The 19,427-nt window shown below is 55.7% G+C and overlaps 1 protein-coding gene across 1 annotated transcript; it reads right to left on the bottom strand.

Annotated features, from left to right (window-relative positions):
• LOC103014661 (tryptase beta-2-like) lies at nt 1-14,846 on the bottom strand. Its single transcript, XM_057529702.1, has 9 exons — nt 14,825-14,846; nt 13,665-13,777; nt 13,318-13,366; nt 12,365-12,524; nt 1,755-1,805; nt 1,450-1,647; nt 734-999; nt 418-581; nt 1-344 (listed from the first exon to the last, which is right to left on the bottom strand). Exons 1-9 carry the CDS (start codon nt 14,844-14,846, stop codon nt 180-182), a joined length of 1,188 nt encoding a protein of 395 aa, XP_057385685.1. The 3' UTR covers nt 1-179.
• Between the last annotated feature and the right edge of the window lie 4,581 nt (nt 14,847-19,427).

Below are 19,427 nucleotides of genomic sequence, written 5' to 3'. Positions count from 1 at the left end.
TGAGCATTAGTGCCCACTGCCCGCTCCCTGGGCTTGGGGCAGGGGCGTCAGCAGGGGGTGCTCAGGGCAGGGGGCCAGGGAAGGTGGGGAAGGACACCGCCTCAGCAGGAAGCAGCGGTGTGGGGACAGGAGGGGGCTGGCTTCTCTGCTGACCCAGGTGGCAACCCTGGGGACCAGGCTCAGGGCTCCTCGGGGACGTACTGGTGGATCCAGTGCAAGTAGTGGGTGATGCGGGTATAGATGCCTGGCCGGTTGGGCTGAGCACAGCCGTCGCCCCAGCTGACTACACCCGCCTGCAGCCAGGTGCCATTCACCTTGCAGACCAGGGGCCCTCCGGAGTCGCCCTGGGGAGGGGAGGAGTCAGCGGTGGCTGTGAGGCCTGAGCGTCTAGGGGCTGCAGGGGGACGTGAGACTCACCTGGCAGGAGTCCCTCTTGCTATTCCCGGCACACAGCATGTCGTCCCGGACGATCGGGATGTTGTCCCCTGTGTACAGGCCAGTGTGGTATTTCATGTCACAGATGCTGTTTTCTACAATGGGGACCTTCACCTGCCTCAGGGGAAATGGTGGTGGCAGGGGTTCTGGGGGTGAGAGGAGAGGAAGGATGCTGCATCAGGAGAGTGTGGGGTCACCGCCCTGTGCTGGCCGGTTGGGACCCTGTTCCCCAGAGGAAACCCCAGGTGGTGGAGCCGTGATGTGCCCAAGTCCCCCTCCAGCGATCCCTGACACTCACCTCCACTGTTCAAGTTGCCCCAGCCTGTCACCCAGCACCGAGTCCCCGGGCGAAAGGTCTCCGAGGCAGGGGGCAGGGTGACCGGATGGACGTGGCTGGAGATGTTCACGGGGTCCCCAAGCTCCAGCAGGGCGATGTCTGCCCCGTTCTTAGCTATGTAGTAGTTGGGGTGGGGGATGACCCTGCTGATGGGCAATAGCTCGTCCTGGTAGTAGAGGTGCTGCTCCTGCAGCTGCACCCTGAGGACTATGGGGTCTTGGACTTTCCTGGGGAGAGAGAGGGGCACCTACTCAGGGGCTGAGCCACCTCCGGGACACCCAGGAGCGTGAGTGGAGCCCCAGGCCCACCCTTACCCGCCAGGCCCTGTGGAGACTTACGGTCCGACGCAGTGGGCCGCAGTCAGCACCCACCAGGGGTGGATCAGGGAGCCCCTGCAGATGTGTTTCCAGTACTGGGTGCTGAATCTCAGGCTCACCTGCCAGGGCCACTTGCTCCCAGGGGCCTCCCGTCCCCCCACAATGCCTGCTCGCTACAGGGCCTGGTCTGGGGCTGGGGCAGGAAGTGCCTTCAGGACACGACACGGCCCAGCCGCAGGGCTCAGCCCTTCCCTGTGCCAGCACCACCCTGGGCTTCTCTGAACCCACCCACCCATCCCTGGGCTTGTGGGGGGTGAGGTGAGGGGACAGAGACAGCACGGGCCCAGGGTCAGGACTCACCAGTGGCCGCATGGGCCAGGCTCACCAGGAGGGGCAGCGCCAGCACCAGCAGATGGAGCATCTGGAAGGAGCACGGAAGGGCAGCAGGAGCTTGGCTGGGGGTCTGTGGGGTGTGGGTTCTGCGGGGTGGGGGGTCTGGGGGTGCGGGTTCTGCAGGGTATGGGGTGCAGGTGGAGTCGGGGCCCCCGGTGATCGGGGGGTCAGTCCAGGCCAGGGTTCTGGGGCCTCAGTGCTCCGGATCTGAGTCTTGGCCACCCTGTTCCACAGTGACACCCAGATGTTGGGGTCCTGCTGGGGGTTCTCACCTTGGCCAGTCGAGCTGCTTTTGCCCAGCCCGCTCTCCCTGCTCCTTTATCCTCACAGAGCAGGACAGGGTCAGGGGAAGGGTGCTGGTCATCCAATCCAGAGGGGAGGAAGTGGATGACTCAGACCCAGTGCCCGAGTCCCTCTGGCCAGGAAGGGGCCCTGCAGCCCCCACCCCAGATGGCAGACCCGATTCCTCTGTGAAGTCGGACAATGTTCATCTCTGGGTGTTATCTGAGCAGTTAACTCTGCCATCAGTGGAACCTTGTTATGTGGTGATCTGAGTGCCATCAGCAGAGGGACAGGCAGAGGGAAGTGAAGGGGAGATGACAGGAGAGGCCAGCGCCAGCCTTCCCTGGACACTCCCCCACCAGACCCAGCACCACTGTCCCTGTCCATCCATCGACCCCACTTCCTTACTCTCCCCTGGGCCTGCTCGTCACCCGGGGCCTCTAGCCTACCTCCCCACCTGACAGCCTCCTGGACCCCTGCTTCCCCCGACACCGCCACCCAAGTGGTTCCTCCTGTGCCCTAAGGGAGCCTTGCTCTGTCCCCACCCTGCCCAGACACCAACCTGGCTCTGGGGCCCGCCTGTCCCTGGCTATAGCAGAATCCGTCCCAGGTGACCAAGTGCTCAGCCCTGCCCCCTCCAGATTTTGGGTCAGCTGTTTGCCCTGTGACATCGGGTCTCTAATGGGATCAAGAAAATGTGTTGATTTGCAGTTTGTCTCGGGTGTGAGCAATGCTCTGTCTGGCTGTGGACATCTCTGAGTCTCTGAGTTGTGTGTGATATTAGGTCAGACCTAGGCTCTGATTTTCCCATCGAGGTATCTAGCTGTTTTAACACATTTTTGAAAAAACCATCCTTTACCCACTGAATTACCTTGTCATCTTTCTCACAAATCACCTGGCCTTGTGTACGTCTATTTCAGGCTTTCTCCAGTTCCGCGCATTTTAACTAGAGCGCACTGTTGAGATTAGTTTGCTGAGCATTTCTGTTCGCCACAAATGGGTGTTGAATTTTGTAAAATTCTTTCTCTGCATCTAAGGAAGTGATAATACTTTTGCTGTTTTAGTTTGTTAATATGGTGAGTTACCTTAATTGATTTTCACATGTTAAACTAACCTTATATTCCTGCAATGAATTGTACTTGGCCATGATCTGCCATTTTTTTAATATTCTTAAGAACTCAATTTGCTAAAATTGTATTAAGTATTTTGGTGTCTCTTTATAGGACAGATGCTGGTCTGTGGTTTTCTTTTCTTATAATGTCTCTGTTTGGTTTTCTTATCAAAACTCCTCTTGGTCATGATGTATTATCTTCCTTGTATATCTCTGCATTCAATTTGCTAATATTTTGTTTAATTCTTGCATCTATGTTGATAAGGGATATTGGTCTGTAGTTTCCTTTCTCTAACGTCTTTGTCTAATTTTGGTAGACAGAGTAGTCCTGACCTTATCAAATCATTTGGGAAGTGTTTCTTCCTCTTCTATTTGCTGGAATAAATTATGTAGGTTTGATGTTATTTCTGCCTTAAATGTGTGGTAGATTTACCAGTGAAATCATCTGGGTTTGAAGTTTTGTTTGGGAAATTGGGGGTGGGGCTAGAAATTCAATTTAAAAAATAGACATAGGACTACTGAGTGTATCTATTTCTTCTTAAGTGTTTTTGTGGTAGTTTGTATCTCTCAAGGACTTAGTTCAATTCAAATTTCTGGGTACGGATTACCGACAATGTTTATTATAGGTTGGACATGTCGCAGGTCTGCAATGACGCCCCTCTTGGCTTCTGGGTGTTGGGGTTTGTGTCTTCTCTCTGTTTTTCTAGTATAGTCTGGATGACGTTTAATCCACTTTGCTTCTTTTCAAAGAGCCAGCTCTTGGGCTCGTGGGTTCTTCTCTGTCACTTCCCAGAGAGCGAGCCCCGTGCTGTCTCTCTCTTGCCTTGGATTTCAGGTTGGTTGCCTGCCCTGCAGCCCCAGTTCCTGAGGCTTCAAGAAAAGCTGTGAGCTTGCAGTTTGTCTGACTTTTTGTTTTCTTTTAATGGTGAGAGTGATGCTCTTTTGAGTGTCTGAGGTCCCCAGGCAGAAGCCAGCACATGAATTCATTCTCTACATGCTCAGCCCCCGTCTAGTCTTTTTTTTTTAATAAATTTATTTATTATTGGCTGCGTTGGGTCTTCATTGCTGCGCGTGGGCTTTCTCTAGTTGCGACGAGCGGGGGCTACTATTCGTTGCGGTGCGCAGGCTTCTCATTGCAGTGGCTTCTCTTGTTGCGGAGCACAGGCTCTAGGTGTGCGGGCTTCAGTAGTTGTGGCACATGGGCTCAGCAGTTGTGGCTCACGGGCTCAGTAGTTGTGGCTCACAGCCTCTAGAGCGCAGGCTCAGTATTTGTGGCACACGGGCTTAGTTGCTCCGTGGCATGTGGGATCTTCCCGGACCAGGGCTCGAACCCGTGTTCCCTGCATTGGCAGGCAGATTCTTAACCACTGCACCACCAGGGAAGTCCCCCCTGTCTAGTCTTGAAGGCGAGCTCCTGCCACACCAGGAGCCCAGGCCTAGGCTCTAAATCCACCCTCTGCCCCCCCTCCACACGGGCTGTGTCTCCTGCAGCGTCCACTCGTCTAGGTCGGAACGCGCCCACTGATGGCCATGGCCGCACAGTTTGGTGGGAGAACGTGAGGGCCTCGGAGTGACCAGGCGAGCACGCTGATGCTCCCGCTGCTGGCAGGCCTTCGAGGGTGACCACAGGGCAGGGGGAGGGGCGCCTGGCCCTCTCCAGCCCCCTCCTGCCCTCCTGCTTGGCCCTGTGCCCTCACAGACCCCAGCCAAACTTGGGCCCCAGGGCTCTGCTGTCTCAGGATCTGCCTCTGTGCAGATGGCCCTCGATGGATCTGACCACTAGGACCCCGCCCAGCCAGATGGAGGGGGATCAGTCCCTGGCGGGGGTGGGGGGCAGGAGAAAGAGCCTGTGGTGCTGAGGGCTGGAGACAAAGGTCTCTGCAGATGGGCTCCTGGAACGTCGGGACAAAGAGCGGGGAGGGCCAGGGTCCATCGGGCAAGGTGGGTGCTGAGGGCCCCTGGGTTCCCCATCCTGAGTGAGCCCTTGCAGCTGTTCTATGACTGGAAGAGGCTGCTGCTGTTGCCCTGGTGGATCCCAGGGTCACTTAGTAGAGACCGAGTCACAGCAGGATGCAGCCTGGGGGAGGGAGAAGGGGAGGGTCGTGGCACAGCCCCAGCCCCAGCCCCCCTCCCGGCGTCCCGGCGTCCAGCTGCTCCCCCCGAGGATGGGCAGATGGTGACCTCCCGGAGGAAGCTCCTAACTGGAGCAAGATCTGAGGCAAGCAACACCCCCGCTTTGTGGGTTCTCTACGTCGGGGGCGCCCTGGGCCTTGGAAAGGGGCGGCAGGGCTGGGGGGGGCTTCTACCCCAGGGAGAGGCCATGCTGAACCAGCATCCTCCCTAGGGGATGGCACCTGGGTGCTCAGGGTCCTGCACTCCGGGCCCCCGGGCTTATGGGCTGCAGGAGACCCCCCAGGCCAGGAGGGCATCGCCTGGGCCAGGATGCCCCTCCCTGTGCCTCCGCCTGCTTGCCTTCAAATGGGGACAGAAATAGCACCATGTCACAGAGACCACGTCCAGGGGACCTCACAACAGTGCCAGGATGGCTTCAGTGGCCCGTGGGCTGTGCCACCACCTGGAGCCCCACACTCAGAAGGCCTCGTGCCCACTCACTGCTGTGCTGTCACCGTTTTGGGATCTGTAGTAATTTTTTAACAAGGGGCCCTGCATTTTCAGTTTGTGCTGCCACCCGCCCCCCACCCAGATTACACAGCAGATCATGGGTGCCTGTGGCGTTTCTTCCAGGCAGCAGGCCTGAGCCCCTGCAGGTAGGAAGCCCTCCGGGCAGTGTGGTGTGTTCCTTTCCCATGGCCTCTGGAAGGAGTTACCAAACTTTGTCATGTACCGACACGTTTATTACCCTATGGTTCTGGAGGTCACGTGTCTGACATGGGTCTCCTGGGCTAAAGTCAAGTGTCGGCAGGCTGTGTTCTTCCTGGCGGCTCCAGGGGAGAATGTGTTTCCTCACTTTTGCAGCCTCTGGAGGCACTGCGTTCCCGGGCTCCTGGCTCCTCTGCCATCTTCAAAGCCACGTGGTGCAGCTCTCTGACCCTGCGGCCTTCTTCCCGGCTCCTCTGACCACAGCTGGGGAAGAGTCTGTGATTTTTAAGGATTCACACGATGACATTGGGCCCATCGGGTAACCCAGGGTAACCTCCCGTCTCGTCACCAGAAGCACATCTGCGAAGCCCTGTAAACTGGCAGGATCACAGGTTCTGGGCATTAGGATGAGGACATCTTGGAGGGGCCATCCTTTTGCCCCCCACATATGTGATGGGGTGCAGGTGGGGAGCGGGGTCCCCAGTGCTGGAGTGAATTGAGCCGGGACAGGTGAGGGCCCTGAAGTGGGACCCAGGGATGGCACTGGGGGTCCCAGAGTCAGAGGACCTGGGTTTTTCCAGACCTGCCCCCGCCCTCCATACAGGATGACCCCAGGCCTCCTGGGCCCTAGGAGGGGCAACCTGGGCTCCGATTTCTCCCTCCCCCACCCTGTGCTTGGCTGATAAGGACAGGTCCCCTCCCCCAAGGCCACCCTCCCAGGTGTGCAGTCCTCACGGGCTCAGCGCAGGCCCTGTACACAGAAGTGTTGTCACTGTCATCCTTATGTGTATTTGTCACCGGGTCAAACGTGGAGCATGCACTTTTGAGCCGCGGCTCCGGGCCTAGTGCTGGTGGGAAGGAGACAAGTCTGTGCCCCGCTCCCCAACGCTGTGGATCATCAGGCAGCTCCCCACCCGCCCCCGTGATTCAGTTTCCCCCCACCTAAGAGGGCGTGGCTGACCTAGAGTGTCTCAGCGGGACCCACAAGCGTGTGCTTAGGAGCCAGGCTGGGAGCTGGGGCAGGAAGGAGGGAGGGGCAGGAAAGTCCCGCCCCTCCCAGAGGTCCTAATCAGCTCTGTCATCAGGCCCTGGCCAGACAGAGGACGGTTAGGAAGGGCAGCTAGGCAGCTGGTGCTGTGCCTAACTGATCTGTGACAGAGACCACGGGACCTGGAGACAGGTGGGGGGACAGGGACACTGGGCAGGGGGGCGAGCTGGCACAGAGACTGCAGTCACAGGGCCTGAGCTGTCTCCACTGGGCTCAGTCTGGGCCTCAGACTGTATTCTGTATTTCTTTTTTTTTTAATGTAATTTTTTAGAATAAGTTTAGATTTATAGAAAAATTTCAAAGTCAGTGTAGATGCACCCATATACTCCTCATCCAAGCTCCTCTCTTGTTTCATTTTGTTTTATTTGGTTGTGCTGGGTCTTAGTTGCAGCAGGCAGGCTCTTTAGTTGAAGCTCAAGGGCTCCTTAGTTGTGGCATGCGAACTCTTAGTTGTGGCATGCGTGTGGGATCTAGTTGCCTGACAAAGGATCGAACCCAGGCCCCCTGGGAACGCGGAGTCTTAACCTCTCGACCACCAGGGAAGTCCCTTCCTCTCTTGTTAACATCTTCCTTTGGTATGAGTCACTTGTTATAATTATGAACCAATATGATGCATTATATTAACTAAAGTCCATAGTTTATTCACATTTACTTACTTTTCCCCTAGTGTCCTCTGTCTGTCCCAGGCCCCCAACCGGGCCCCACGTGACATTTAATTGTCTCGTCTCCCTGGTCCCCTCTGGGCTGGGACAGAGTCTCCAGGCTCATTTGGTGTATTTCCTGCCTCAGTCCCAGAATCGGTCCCAGCATCATTTCTCCGAGGAGACGAGTTCCCTTTACTGCAGGAGGACTTAGAGACCCAGATCCAGGTACAGAGTGTGCTCGTTACTCTTGGGGTGTCATTGCCCTCCGGCCCCCACGGCTGACAGAGCCAGGCTGTGTGTGTACTGACTGGTGTGTATCCTTGTAGCCGTGGTATCTTTATACGCATCCACCTGCATCTCCGTGAAGCTACACTCGGCTTCAGACTCACGTCTCCACCTCGGATGCATCAGTGCAGGGGTCACTCCAGCCTCCACCCCTGCTGACTTGGAACCTCCCACCCAGGTGAGAAGTCGGCTCCCTCGGGTCCCCATCCCGTCCCTCAGCTGCTCACGTCCAGCCTGGACGGCAGTGTGGAGACTACTCCCTACACCCCATGGGAACTGACTTCATCAACAGAGTGCATGCCGTGTGCGGCCCCTTAGCCCTTAGTCTCACGGTCCCACTCAGTCCCAGGGTGACCCAGGCGGCACCTGGTGCCCAGGGAGGTGGTTCCAAACACTCGTGAACAGTGGGTTGTCCTGCCTTGTTTGCACTTGGGTCACAGGACTGCACCTCAGGATGTTCATCTCGCACCTGCGGGGGGACTTCTGGCTGTTTCCTGTTGGGGGCATGAACATGGAGCTGCTGTGAACGGCGCTGTTCAAGTCTTTTTGTGCAGGTCTCAGCTCTCTTTGAATGTTTCCCTGAACAAGAGGATTCCAGGCCCCTCCCGTCACTTCTCCAGGGAGCCCAGCCCCTCGGGGGCAAATAGTGTTTAGAAACCGAACCTTGTGATGGGTGACGCTGAGGCTCTTGGGGTTTCCCGGGATATAGCTAGGGAATGCACACACGGGCTGACACGTGAGCACACACGGGCTCCCACACCTCACATCTACAGTTCAATATCTATATTGAAACCACCAGCTCTTCTCAGTCCCAGTTCCACACCGCGGGGTTTACTGCAATCCCCTCTCTGGCGGGTGAAACCCGGTTCCAGTCCCTAATCCCTCAATTTGTTTGGGTAGTGCCCACGTGTCACCATCTCCTATCTGTTACCCTCTCCCGAGCACAAGCCCTTTCGCTCAGCAGCATCCTCGCCTCTTCTCTGCAGCGTGACCCCCTCTCGGGCGAGCGCACTCCCACCTGGACCTGCCCGGCCCAGGCTTTGGACTGCACGGCTCAGAGGAAGGTGGGGCAGACTGTGGGCAGAGCCCGTGACGTTCCAGCATTTCAGAGGGTGTGTGGCAGCGTCTCCTTCCATCTGCACTTTCTCAATGAGTGAGCAGGTGTTCCTTGGTCGTGGTTCATCTTTAAGGAAGTGTCTACACAAGCTGTTGCCCATTTAAATCACGTTGGGCGTTGTCTCAGGGGGTTGTAGGAGTTCTCTCCTCTCCCTCCTTTCTTTCTAAATCTGGATACAAGTCCTTTATCAGATACATGCATTACAGATATTTTTCTCCAGTTAGGGGATTGTACTTTCATTTTCTTAACAGTGTCACTCTAAGTTTAAGTTTTAAATTTTGGCAAAGTCCCATTTACCAATTTTTTGTTTCTTTTAGTCGTTTTTGAGTCCCCTCTGCCTTCCTCCAGGTCATGAGGATTTTCTGCTATGGTTTCTTCTGGGTGTTTTACAGTTTTAACGTCTACATTTAAGTGTAAGATCCATTTTGAATGAATTACAAGTCGAGCATCAAGACTCTTGTCTTTTCCCACACAGATGACACAGTTGTTCCAGAAACATTTGTTAAGAAGGCCACCCTTACTCTCTCTTGAAAACAAGTGACCATGTACGTGTGGGTCTTTTTCTGGGCTACTGTTCTATCCATCTGTACATTACCCTCCATTAATACCACACTCTCATGGTTACTGCAGCTTTATTGTAAGTCACCAAGAGCTCAGCGTGAGATCCACACTGTGAGTCAGTGCCTGGGGTCCCATGTGTGGACTCATATCTGGGTGATGCCACAGCACAGGGCTGCTGCCCCCCTTTTCCTACAGCCTGTCCCCTCCCCAAGAGCCTCCCCCGCTGTCCTGCAGAGACCACCAGCCAGGACTACCAGGCCCAGGGGGCAGCCCCAATTGGCCAGACATGCTGTGTCCCCACGGCCTGGGGAGGCCTGCCAGGCAAGCCCAGGCATATGAGGCAGAGGATGGGGACTCCCTGACACCCTGGCATCCTGGTCCTAACCCCACCCTGCCCCCAGGACAACCTGAAGGACCTCTGGTCGGCCAGTACCTGACTGCAGGTGGCGTGGTGAGCTGAGTGAGGGCTTTGGCCACCTTAACTGACCCACATCCCAGGCTCTCCTGCCCTCTTGCCCTCTGACTCTTGACCCATGACCCTCCCCAGCAGGGAGGGCGCAGACCACAGGCTGGGCCTGGAGGAAGAACCACTGCAGCAGCCTTGGGTCCGGCCCAGCTCAGCATCCTCTCCGCGTGGGAACTGAGGCCAAAGTCACACGTAGGAGAGTCTGCAGACACCAGAGCTCCAGGTCCAGCTGTCCACCCCCCACGCCCACGCGCAGGGCTGCCTGCTCCTCGGAGGTCCCAGGCCAGGGCCGCAGCTGCAGTCAGGCCTCCACTCTGCGACCGCGACCCGGTGGGCAGGTAAGGGGTGGCCGGGCGGCGAGTACCTCCCGTCCCAGCATCTGTCCAGCCCCGCCCGGCAGGTGCTACGGGGCCTCTGCTTTTCAAGCCAGGCGCTCCCTCTGGTGGACACGCGGGGAACTGCAGGACTCCGGACGGAGCTGAGCTCGCGGCAGAAATAAACCCACTTTACTTGTGGGTGACACGATCACATACATAGAAAAACAAAAATCTTCTGCAAACACCAGAATAAGTGAATTCAGCGAGGCTGTGAGGCACAAAATCAATATGCAGAAAATACTGTATTTCTAAATATCATCCACCAGTAATTGGAAAATAAAAAACGCAAAACTATTTCCTATAGAATTAAAAAAAACAAAACCCACTAATGATACATTTAAAGAAAGGTGTGCAAAGCCTCTACAACAAAAAGTACAAAACATCGCTGAGAGACATTTTAAGAGCCCTAAAGAGAGATGTGTCATGTTTCTGGATTGTTAAGATATCAATTCTATCCATTTTGATTTGTAGCCTCATGCAATCCAAATCAATATGCCAGCGGCCTTACATCTTGCAGAGATTGACAGTCTGATTCTAAAGTTAATATGAAAATGGAAAGGACCTGGGATAGCCAAGAAAATTTAGAGGAAAAAGACAAAGATGGCTCACTCATCCTCTCCAACATCAAGACATACACTAGAGCTGTAGTAACCAAGACCATGCATTAGGGAAGGATGCACACAAAGATAAAAGGAACAGAACAGAGTAGATATAGATCCCAGAACTGCAGGACCACTTGATTCACGACCACGATGTCACTGATATTGAATGGGGAACGGGTGGCCTTTTCGATCAATGGTGCTGGGCTGATAAGATAAGCGTGTGGGGAGAAGTGAAACTGGGGCCCCATTTATATCAGACACAAAACTTAATTCACGATGGGTTTATGTGAATCGTGGGTGTTGACACAATGAAGCTTCTATACAAAACAGGAGAGTATCTTCAGTACCATGGAGTTCTTCTCACCCACAGAAGGGAGTCAGTTCCATATGCACACAACCACCTGGGTGGAACTCAGCATCGTTCCACTGAGCAGAGGACATCCACACGGCACGTGTGACCCTTCCATGTGCAGCGTTAGAACCAGCAAAACTAACCTACAGTGACAAAAATCATGACGGCGGCTGCCTCTGAGGGTGGAGGAGGGTCTTGACTAGAAGGAGATGTGAGGAAACCTTCCAGGTGATATGTCTTGTTTTGGGTGGTGGTCACACAGGTGTTACAATCGTCACACTTCATTGAACTGGAGTCTCACAGTCTGTGAATTCTGTTGTATATTAGTGTTATCTCAGAAAAATATGCATCTATAGACTTTCGGTTTCTGCTCTGACACATAAAGAGCTTGGAAGTCATGATTTCCATCCTCACAACAAGAAAGTGAAGAACAAACTGAAGGCCAAGTGAAGTCCCATGGGAGAATCCAGGTCACAGAGCAAACCTCTGTCCCCAAACTGGACAGGCAGATGATTACAGAGACGCTCCCACTGAGCAGAAGCTGCAAAGCCTGAGAACACATGCAAAGTGGCTGCTGGACACTGAGCCTGGGAGCTTGGGCGTTAAAACCTCCTGGGGCACCAGTCCTGGGCGTGCTTACACTTTGATGAGAGTTTCCTCCAGGAGCTGAACCAGGCTCTCAGGGAGAGGATCCAAGAAAAAAGCTTTCAAAAATAAACTAATTAATTAATTAATTTAAAAAAGAAAGTGGAAGGGTGGTCGCCAGGGGCTGGGGGAGGGGGATGGGCAGTTAGTATTTAATGGGACAGAGTTGCAGTTTTACAAGATGAAAAGAGTGCTGGAGAGGATGGTGGGGATGGTTGTCCAACAACATGAATGTATTTATTACCACTGAACCGGACACTTAGAAATGGCTGAGGTGGTAAATTTTATGTTATATGTATTGAACCACAATTTTAAAAATAGGAAAAAAGTGCCTACTTCCAAGTATTGTCAAATAATTAAAGTATGTTTTCTTTCACAGTTTGAAGAAAATGCCAGTGTCTGAGGCAAATTGCTGAAGGAGAGCCGGATGCTGGAGTGACCCCAGCCTGTGGGCATCTGAGTCACCTGCGGGGGGCTGCGACGGTCAGTGAGTCCTGGGGGTGGTCGGGGGCCGGCACTGTCTTCCCCTCTAGCTGCCTGGGGCCTCCCAGCGAGTGGGAAGCAGGACTCACCTGGAGAAGCAGTGGGCGGCGGTCAGCACCCACCGGTGGCTGACGAGGCTGCCTCCGCAGACATGCTGTCCCTGCTCTCTCAGGCTGACCTGCCAGGGCCACTGCCACGGGGACGCCACCATGCCCCCAATGATGTGGACCTCCAGGACAAAGCCGATCACTGGTGGAAAGATGGGTGGAAATGGCCCGAGGGTCACGGGTTAGCCCAGCAAGCCCCCCAGGTGGACCCCCTGTGAGAACAGGGCCCAGGGGTGGGGCCCAAGGGTTGGCTCCCCTCCCACCTTCACCTCTAGATTCTGTCTAGATTCTGAACCCCAAACAGCTGCCCCGTGGAACTTTCCACGGTGATGGACGTGCTCGGTACCTGAAATGTGCTTGTGTGACTAAATTTTTAATTTAATGTTAATTAATTTAGATGCAAATGGTCCCCGTGGGTGGTGGATGGCTCCCAGGTTGGAGACTGGGGAGGCCTCAGTCCCCCTGCTGGGACGAGAGGCAGGGTCCCCTGGCTGTTGTTCTTAGGTTTAGGTGAGAGAAGGCCCGGGAAAGCTCGAGCACGTGGGGGGTTAGAAAATCTTGGTCCCCGTTCTGGGTCTCAGTTTGCTCCTGAGCTGTGCACAGATGAGCTGCCTTGGGGAAGGACTTTGAAAGTTATAAAAGGCACAGGACTGTGAGGATTCTCACACAGACCCACAGGGCGCAGGGAGCAGGTCACAGTGCTTCAAGACCTGGTTGGTTTGGATGCAATCCTACCCCTGTCTCTTGGGGCACAGAGCTGGGCAGAAAAAGCCAGGACAATTTGAGGGCCCAGGATGGACCTCAGAGCGAGGGGGACACAGGTGACTGGCCCCTGCCTCCCGGCCATAGAATACCCAACGCGGAGGGACCACAGACTGTCCAGGGGGCCAGGGCCTGGCTTCTAGGGCAGCCGGACGCCCTGCCTCGGGACTCACCCCTTTCTCCCAGGAAGGGAAACACGAGGAGTGCCAGAGGCAGCCACATCTGCAGGCGGAGGAAGGTGGAGGATGCTGAGCTCCAGCACGGCGGGGCGGGGTGGGGGGTGCGGCAAGAGCGGCCTCCCGAGCTTTCCCCACGGCCATGGCCACGGCTGGGAAGTGCTGCTTCCGGGGCTGGGGCACCTTTGCTCACGTCCCCCCCGCTGGAAAGACCAGGGTTGCTGGAGAACCTGGCTCAGAGATGGCTTTGGCCCGGGGACCTGCCCGTGGGGACCACAGCACCCCAGTCCCAGAAAGGACCACAAGAGAAGGCCTGCCCTCCTGCCCTCCAGGGACCCCCTCACCTGGAGGGACGTCTGCCGAGGGCCCAGCGGGGACTGCAGGTTCTCCTTGTGCCCTGGCGCCATCTGACACAGGGTTTGGGGCTCGGGGGTCTGGTTCTCCACGTGCCAGCAGCCTGCAGCCAGGGTGATCAGCTGATCCCGGACGAGCCCAGGGCACTCTTCACTCCTTCCCTGCCCAGCCCGGCATCGCCTCCCCCACCCCTACCCCCTGGGCCCTGCGCAGGCTGAGAGCACTGTCTGGTGGACCCCACCGGCCCCACCCAGCAGGGGGGTAAATCTCTCCTGGTCTGGGCTTACCTCCCATCAGGCCTGAGCCCTGTCCCCTCTGCCAGGAGTGACCACAGGGTCCCCTGAGCATGAGTCACTGCCTGGGCCCTCTGGGCTTCCTCCTCTGGAAACTCTGGCCTCCAGTCTGTGGCCGGGAGCCCCAGGGTGATGGCCCTGTGCTCACCCCTGTCCCTCACATCCAAACCCCTCCGGAGTAGCACTTCCTGAGGCCTGGGCTACGGCTGGAGAGGCTCCCAGCCCGGTTGTGTCCCCTCGTCCTGCCCTCCCCGGGGAAGAGGGCCTGGTCCATCGCTGGCCACCCCGACCCCGGCTCTAGGCTCAGAGACACAGCTGCCTGAGGGAGGGACCTTACCTGGGGATCAGGCTTCAGGCAACCAGGTGGGAATTCAGGGGAGAATCCCAGGCCTTAGGTGACCTTAAGTGTCTGCCCGGTCCAGGTGCTGAGCAAACCAGAGGAGCGACGGGAGTTCCGGGAGTGCCTGGCCCAGGAGCTGTGTCCCTGTTGACTCTGGCAAGTGCCCACGACACTGCAGCCTCCCTTATCTCTGGGCCCCTCAGCCAGTCACTCCCCTGCCTGCACCTGTCCTTGTGGCCCTTCAGCCTCTCTGGTGGAGGAGTGGTCGGAGGTGCTTAGAGCAGAGGCCTCAGCCCCAGGCTGAGCGGGAGGAGGATCACCTGCTGCCTACGCTGTGAGGCGCTGCTCCTTCCCAGAGCAGCCGGGCGGGCATCACTCTGTCCAGGCTTAGGCTGTGCCAGGAGCACGGGCCTTGCTGGGCCGTCTGGCTGGGCCTTGCCAAGCTGCCCTTTAAATGCAGCGGACATGTGCCAGGGACTTTTGTTTTTGCTGGTGTGTTTCTACAGGGCCTGCTCACCCATGAGGGAGGACTCGGCCATTCCCACTCCTACCTAGAAACTCACTCATTCATTAATTCACTCATTCATTCACTTATGTAAAAATCTTTCTAGGTCTGCTGGATTCCTGGACAATTACAGAAACATAGGCCAAAAACAGAGCCCTCACGAGGCCCAGGCCAGCATTACTTTGGACAGTGGGCAAGGCTGGGAAGGGGAGTGACCTGTGCCTCGGGCCAGCTGCCCCCACCCCTGCCAAGGGGGTGAGAAGAGGTGAAGGCTGAGGACCACGTCTGCTAGTACTGGCAGCTCCTCCAGGGCAGCCGTGGGGCCTGCTCTGGGACATCCCAAGAAAGCACACCCACCTTTGGCCTCTTCTTCCCACTCCTTGGATCCTATTCCCACCCCACCCCCACTCCCACTCCCAGGGTCCAAGCGTCACCTCTATTGAGACAACTCCCTGATTCTTTGCTCACCTCCAGCCCCACAGGCAGCTGCCCAGACATCTAGAACTCATTCCCACCCAGAGAAGCACCCTGGGAGAGTCAGTGTCTCTTACCTGAATGGTATCCAGGGGAGCAAACATCTGCCCAGAGGAGAAGAGACATTCACATCACATCAGGGTTACAGTCACGTGACAACTGGTTAATCCAGAGAACAGACCCTGCATCACAAGAGAAGTGAGTGGACGGATGGATGGATGGATGGGTAGATAGGTGGATGGGTGGGTGTCTGGGTGGGTGGATTTAATCCTCTGACTTGGATAAATTCCCTTTGGAACCACCCACAGTATCACGTGGTGAACTCCGGGGCAGGAGGACAGAGCTGGGGGCTGTGGCCCCAAAGTGGAGCTGACAGAGAGATCCTTACTGTTCCCTTCTAAGGCTGGAAGGACATTGGTCCCAGCTCAGCCCTCTGCACATCAGGGCTTGGGGACACCCTTCCCCCGGAAAGCCAAGTCAGTCCCACCCCACAAAGACTCTGGCTGTACTCTGGTCACTCCTCGTGGCCTTTAATCAGGTGGAGGCCTGGGGCGCCTCTCCCCTGCCCGCCCCCAGCATCTTCCCCACTGCATCCTCCAGGGGTCAGGGGAGCCCTGGACACTGAAAGGCCAGCAGAGAAGGTCAAGAGTGGGGGCAAGGACTTCCCTGGTAACGTAGTGGTTAAGAATCCGCCTGCCAATGCAGGGGACACCGGTTCGATCCCTGGTCTGGGAAGATCCCACATGCCACGGAGCGACTAAGCCCATGCGCCACAACTACTGAGCCTGCGCTCTAGAGCCCGTGAGCCACAACTACTGAGCCCATGTGCCACAACTACTGAGCCCATGTGCCTAGAGCCCATGCTCCACAATACGAGAAGCCACCACAATGAGGAGCACGCACACCACAACAAAGAGTAGCCCCCGCTCACCACAACTAGAGAAAGCCCACGCGCAGCAACGAAGACCCAACGCAGCCAAAAATAAAATAAATTAAATTAAATAAATAAATTTAAAAAAAAAAGAGTGGGGCCGAAACAGTGGGCTCTGGGAGGAGGAAGATGCCAGCTCCTCCAGGCTGACCCAGCAGGGCTGGGTCAGGGACACCTCTGGATTTGCAGCCTGATCCAGGGCACTAGGTCCGATGCAAGCGTGGCCTCCAGAATGTCACGCAGGGCATAGCCAGAGCCCCAGCTGAGCACCCCACCAAGTGCCAGGAACCTCTCACCCTGCAGACCAGAGACCTCGGGGTCACCCTGAGGCAGGAAGGCAGGCTGGGCGGGGACCGGATGGGACTCGTGCAGCAGGAGTCCCAGCCTCACTCCCAGCACAGAGTGCATCGCCCTGGATGATCTCCCTGTGGCCATAGTGGTGCCCAGAGATGCTGTGTGATCACTGGTCACAGCCGGCTTCCCCGCCACCTGCTACAGGTGGCAGGGGAGAAGAGACCAGAGGCTGCCAGTAGCGCGTACACGCCGCCTGTCCGTTACCTAACAGGCCCAGTCCCGGGGCGTAGCCAGCAGGCCCCGGGAGGGAGGATAGGCTGCTACACTCCCTGCCTGGACGGCGGCCGAGGGGACCCCAGGATGCAGGAGGGCCCCCGTCTACCTCTAAATTCCTAAAACTCTACCAAGGGGTTCTGTCTTTAGTTGGAAGAACCAGAAAGAAAATGGAGCAGTGAATGTTGTTTGGTTTCATGTGGTCAGTGCTGGTCTACATTTCACAGTGGGGACAGGGAGGCTGCTTAGGAAGTTTGGCTGCAGGAGAGGGGATGGCGGCCCGAGGCAGCCTGCTCCGGGTCACTGCCAGCGTCCTCAGCTGTGCCTCCCGTGGGACAAGCTGAGAGGAGGGCATGGGTCACAGTCATGAGGGGTAGGGAGGATTTTTCCAAGTGTGTGAGCCTCTCCTCACCCAGCCCGGCCTACCTGAATCCCCCAGGGGCACTGAGGACGGAACTTCAACCTTGAAGATTCGGACAAGCCCCTCCTCGCCGACAGAAAGAGTCCAATGTTATTAATATTCTTTCCTTACAGTGAAAATACCTTTTTCTCCATTCTCAGTGCACAATACAAGTTTATCATAAAAGTCTAGTAATACAGCAAATTCTAAGGACTTTTTCAACTTCTCACTCAGGGTACCTCTCCCATCAGGCACCCGCCCACAGGGTTCCTTTGGGGACTTTGTACATCCCTCTACAACACGGCTTTCCATACTGCATTCCAAATCCTTGGTGCACGTCCACCTCCCCTCCCCTGAGATCAAGGAAGGCAAAATTTATTCCCCTGTAGCCAGGACATGGCACCCACTGACATTGGTGGAATGAATGAATATATGTATGAATGAGATCCTGGGGATGACTATGAGCTGTCTGTGCAACCACCAACACCCTCACTTGGTGACGGCATGCACTGCACACAGAACAAGTTAGGGGATGGTGGCCCAGGGTTGAGGAAGGGTCTCCAACCACCTCATCCACCCATACTCCCCCTGGCCGAGCCCAAGTCCCCAGCACTCCAGGATTCCAAATGGGAGAGCTGAGCTCACCGGCTCTGCAGCCACACCCACCTCAAAGACCAAACTGTTTACCCAGACTGTTTAATGAGACAAACGCAGCCTCTCAGCACCCCAACCCCCCAGGACCTGCACCCTGCCTCTCCCCACCATTAGGGAAGCATGGGGCCCCACAGGGCAGGAGAGGGAAGGGCTGAGCATGGGGAAGGGAGGGAGGAGGTGTGGGATGAGGAGCTTGGCATCGGGGACATGATGTGGCAGAAAACCTGGATCCTGCGCTGACCGGCAGCCCGGCCCAGGCCTGGGGCTCCCCAGTGCCTACGGACTTGCTGCCAGATCCAGGCCACAGGGCTCTGGACATTGTTGAAGACGCAGACATCTCAATCATGGAGCCATTGATGCCCCAGGTGACCACACCCACCTGGACCAGGTGCCTCTCTTCCTGCCGGGGCCCCCCTTCGGGGACAGGGGACAGTCACATGACACTCAGGCCTGACAAACACTTCCAAAGAGGGCCCCTCAGAACCACAGACCACTCAGGAAGTGGAGACCAGCCCACCCAAAAGGGTTTCAGCGGCAAGGAACTTTAAAAGGTAAATGTTCATTGCAAGCGTCATGCTCAGTGAAGGAAGCCAGACACAAAAGGCCACACAGTGTGTGACTCTTTGGGGATTCATGAAACCTTGAGATGGAATATTACAACCTCTGTAGTTAGAATTTACTTCTCACAGACTCCCCTTACTCTCAATTCAGTGACATTTGACAAGACTTACAAGCAACCGGGCATGTCTAAACTTGGTAAAGAATTTTGTTCTCTTTGCTCATGACCAAGACCTCTCTGTCCAGAAGGCAACTTGGTCTTTTTCATCTTAAAATCAGATGCAAAACAGAAGATGCTGGCGGGAAATGAGTACTGAACAGAGCTAGTCTAGCACTTTGAATCTCAAGGTTTCTGTATGTCGACAGAAATAATCAATAAATGATCTATAATAGGAATAGAGGAGAGTTTTATTTGAGTCAAACTGAGAACTATAACCCAGGAGACCGCTGTCAGTAGCTCTTAGGAACTGCTCCGGAGAAGCAGGGTTTTCAGCACAGTTTTGTCTTGACAGAACAAAGAACATCAAACAAATCAGGGATACATTCCTTCAAGTTTCAAAAAAAAACAAAACAACAGACCAGCAGGTATGCAGCGAGTCAGCAGGGCCTTGGCACCTGGGAAGGGAGACTTATCATGGAAGGAGGACCAGCACTGGTGTCCCACGAAGAGAGGTATTTAATCTTTATTTTTATCATGGACATTCTTTACTTCTGGTCAATGGGCACTTTTCTTTAATAATTAAAGCAGATGTATAACGTATGTTTGATGGGCACAAACAGGCTGTTTTAGGTTAGCATAAAATTTGAGTTCAATCACATATGAGGGGACAAGGGGGGCCCCTCGCCTGCCTGGTTCTTTTCTGCTCACACACGTTTTCAACAAGTAGGGTCAGGTTTGGGCACTGTGGTTTTAGGGAGCTCCCCAATCTCGGTCATCCTCAGGCCCTGGCTCTGCACCCCTTGTGCCCAGCAGGCTGGCCCCACAGCCGGATGCCCTTCACAGGCCCCCAGAACAAGGCAGGAGGCACCGG

Source organism: Balaenoptera acutorostrata, chromosome 15, assembly GCF_949987535.1.
Source record: "Balaenoptera acutorostrata chromosome 15, mBalAcu1.1, whole genome shotgun sequence".
Lineage (NCBI taxonomy): Eukaryota > Metazoa > Chordata > Mammalia > Artiodactyla > Balaenopteridae > Balaenoptera > Balaenoptera acutorostrata.
Note: the sequence above shows the minus strand (reverse complement) of the source record. Positions and strands in the feature narration are given on the sequence as shown.

Excerpts from the sequence above, each read along its gene's own strand:
- LOC103014661 (XM_057529702.1), bottom strand. The coding sequence starts at position 14,846 with ATGGCCGAGTCCTCCCTCATGG. Across the intron at positions 13,778-14,824 it reads GGCCGAGTCCTCCCTCATGG|GCTGCTGGCACGTGGAGAAC; the intron begins GTGAGCAGGCCC and ends CCCTGGCTGCAG. Across the intron at positions 345-417 it reads GCAAGAGGGACTCCTGCCAG|GGCGACTCCGGAGGGCCCCT; the intron begins GTGAGTCTCACG and ends TCCCCTCCCCAG.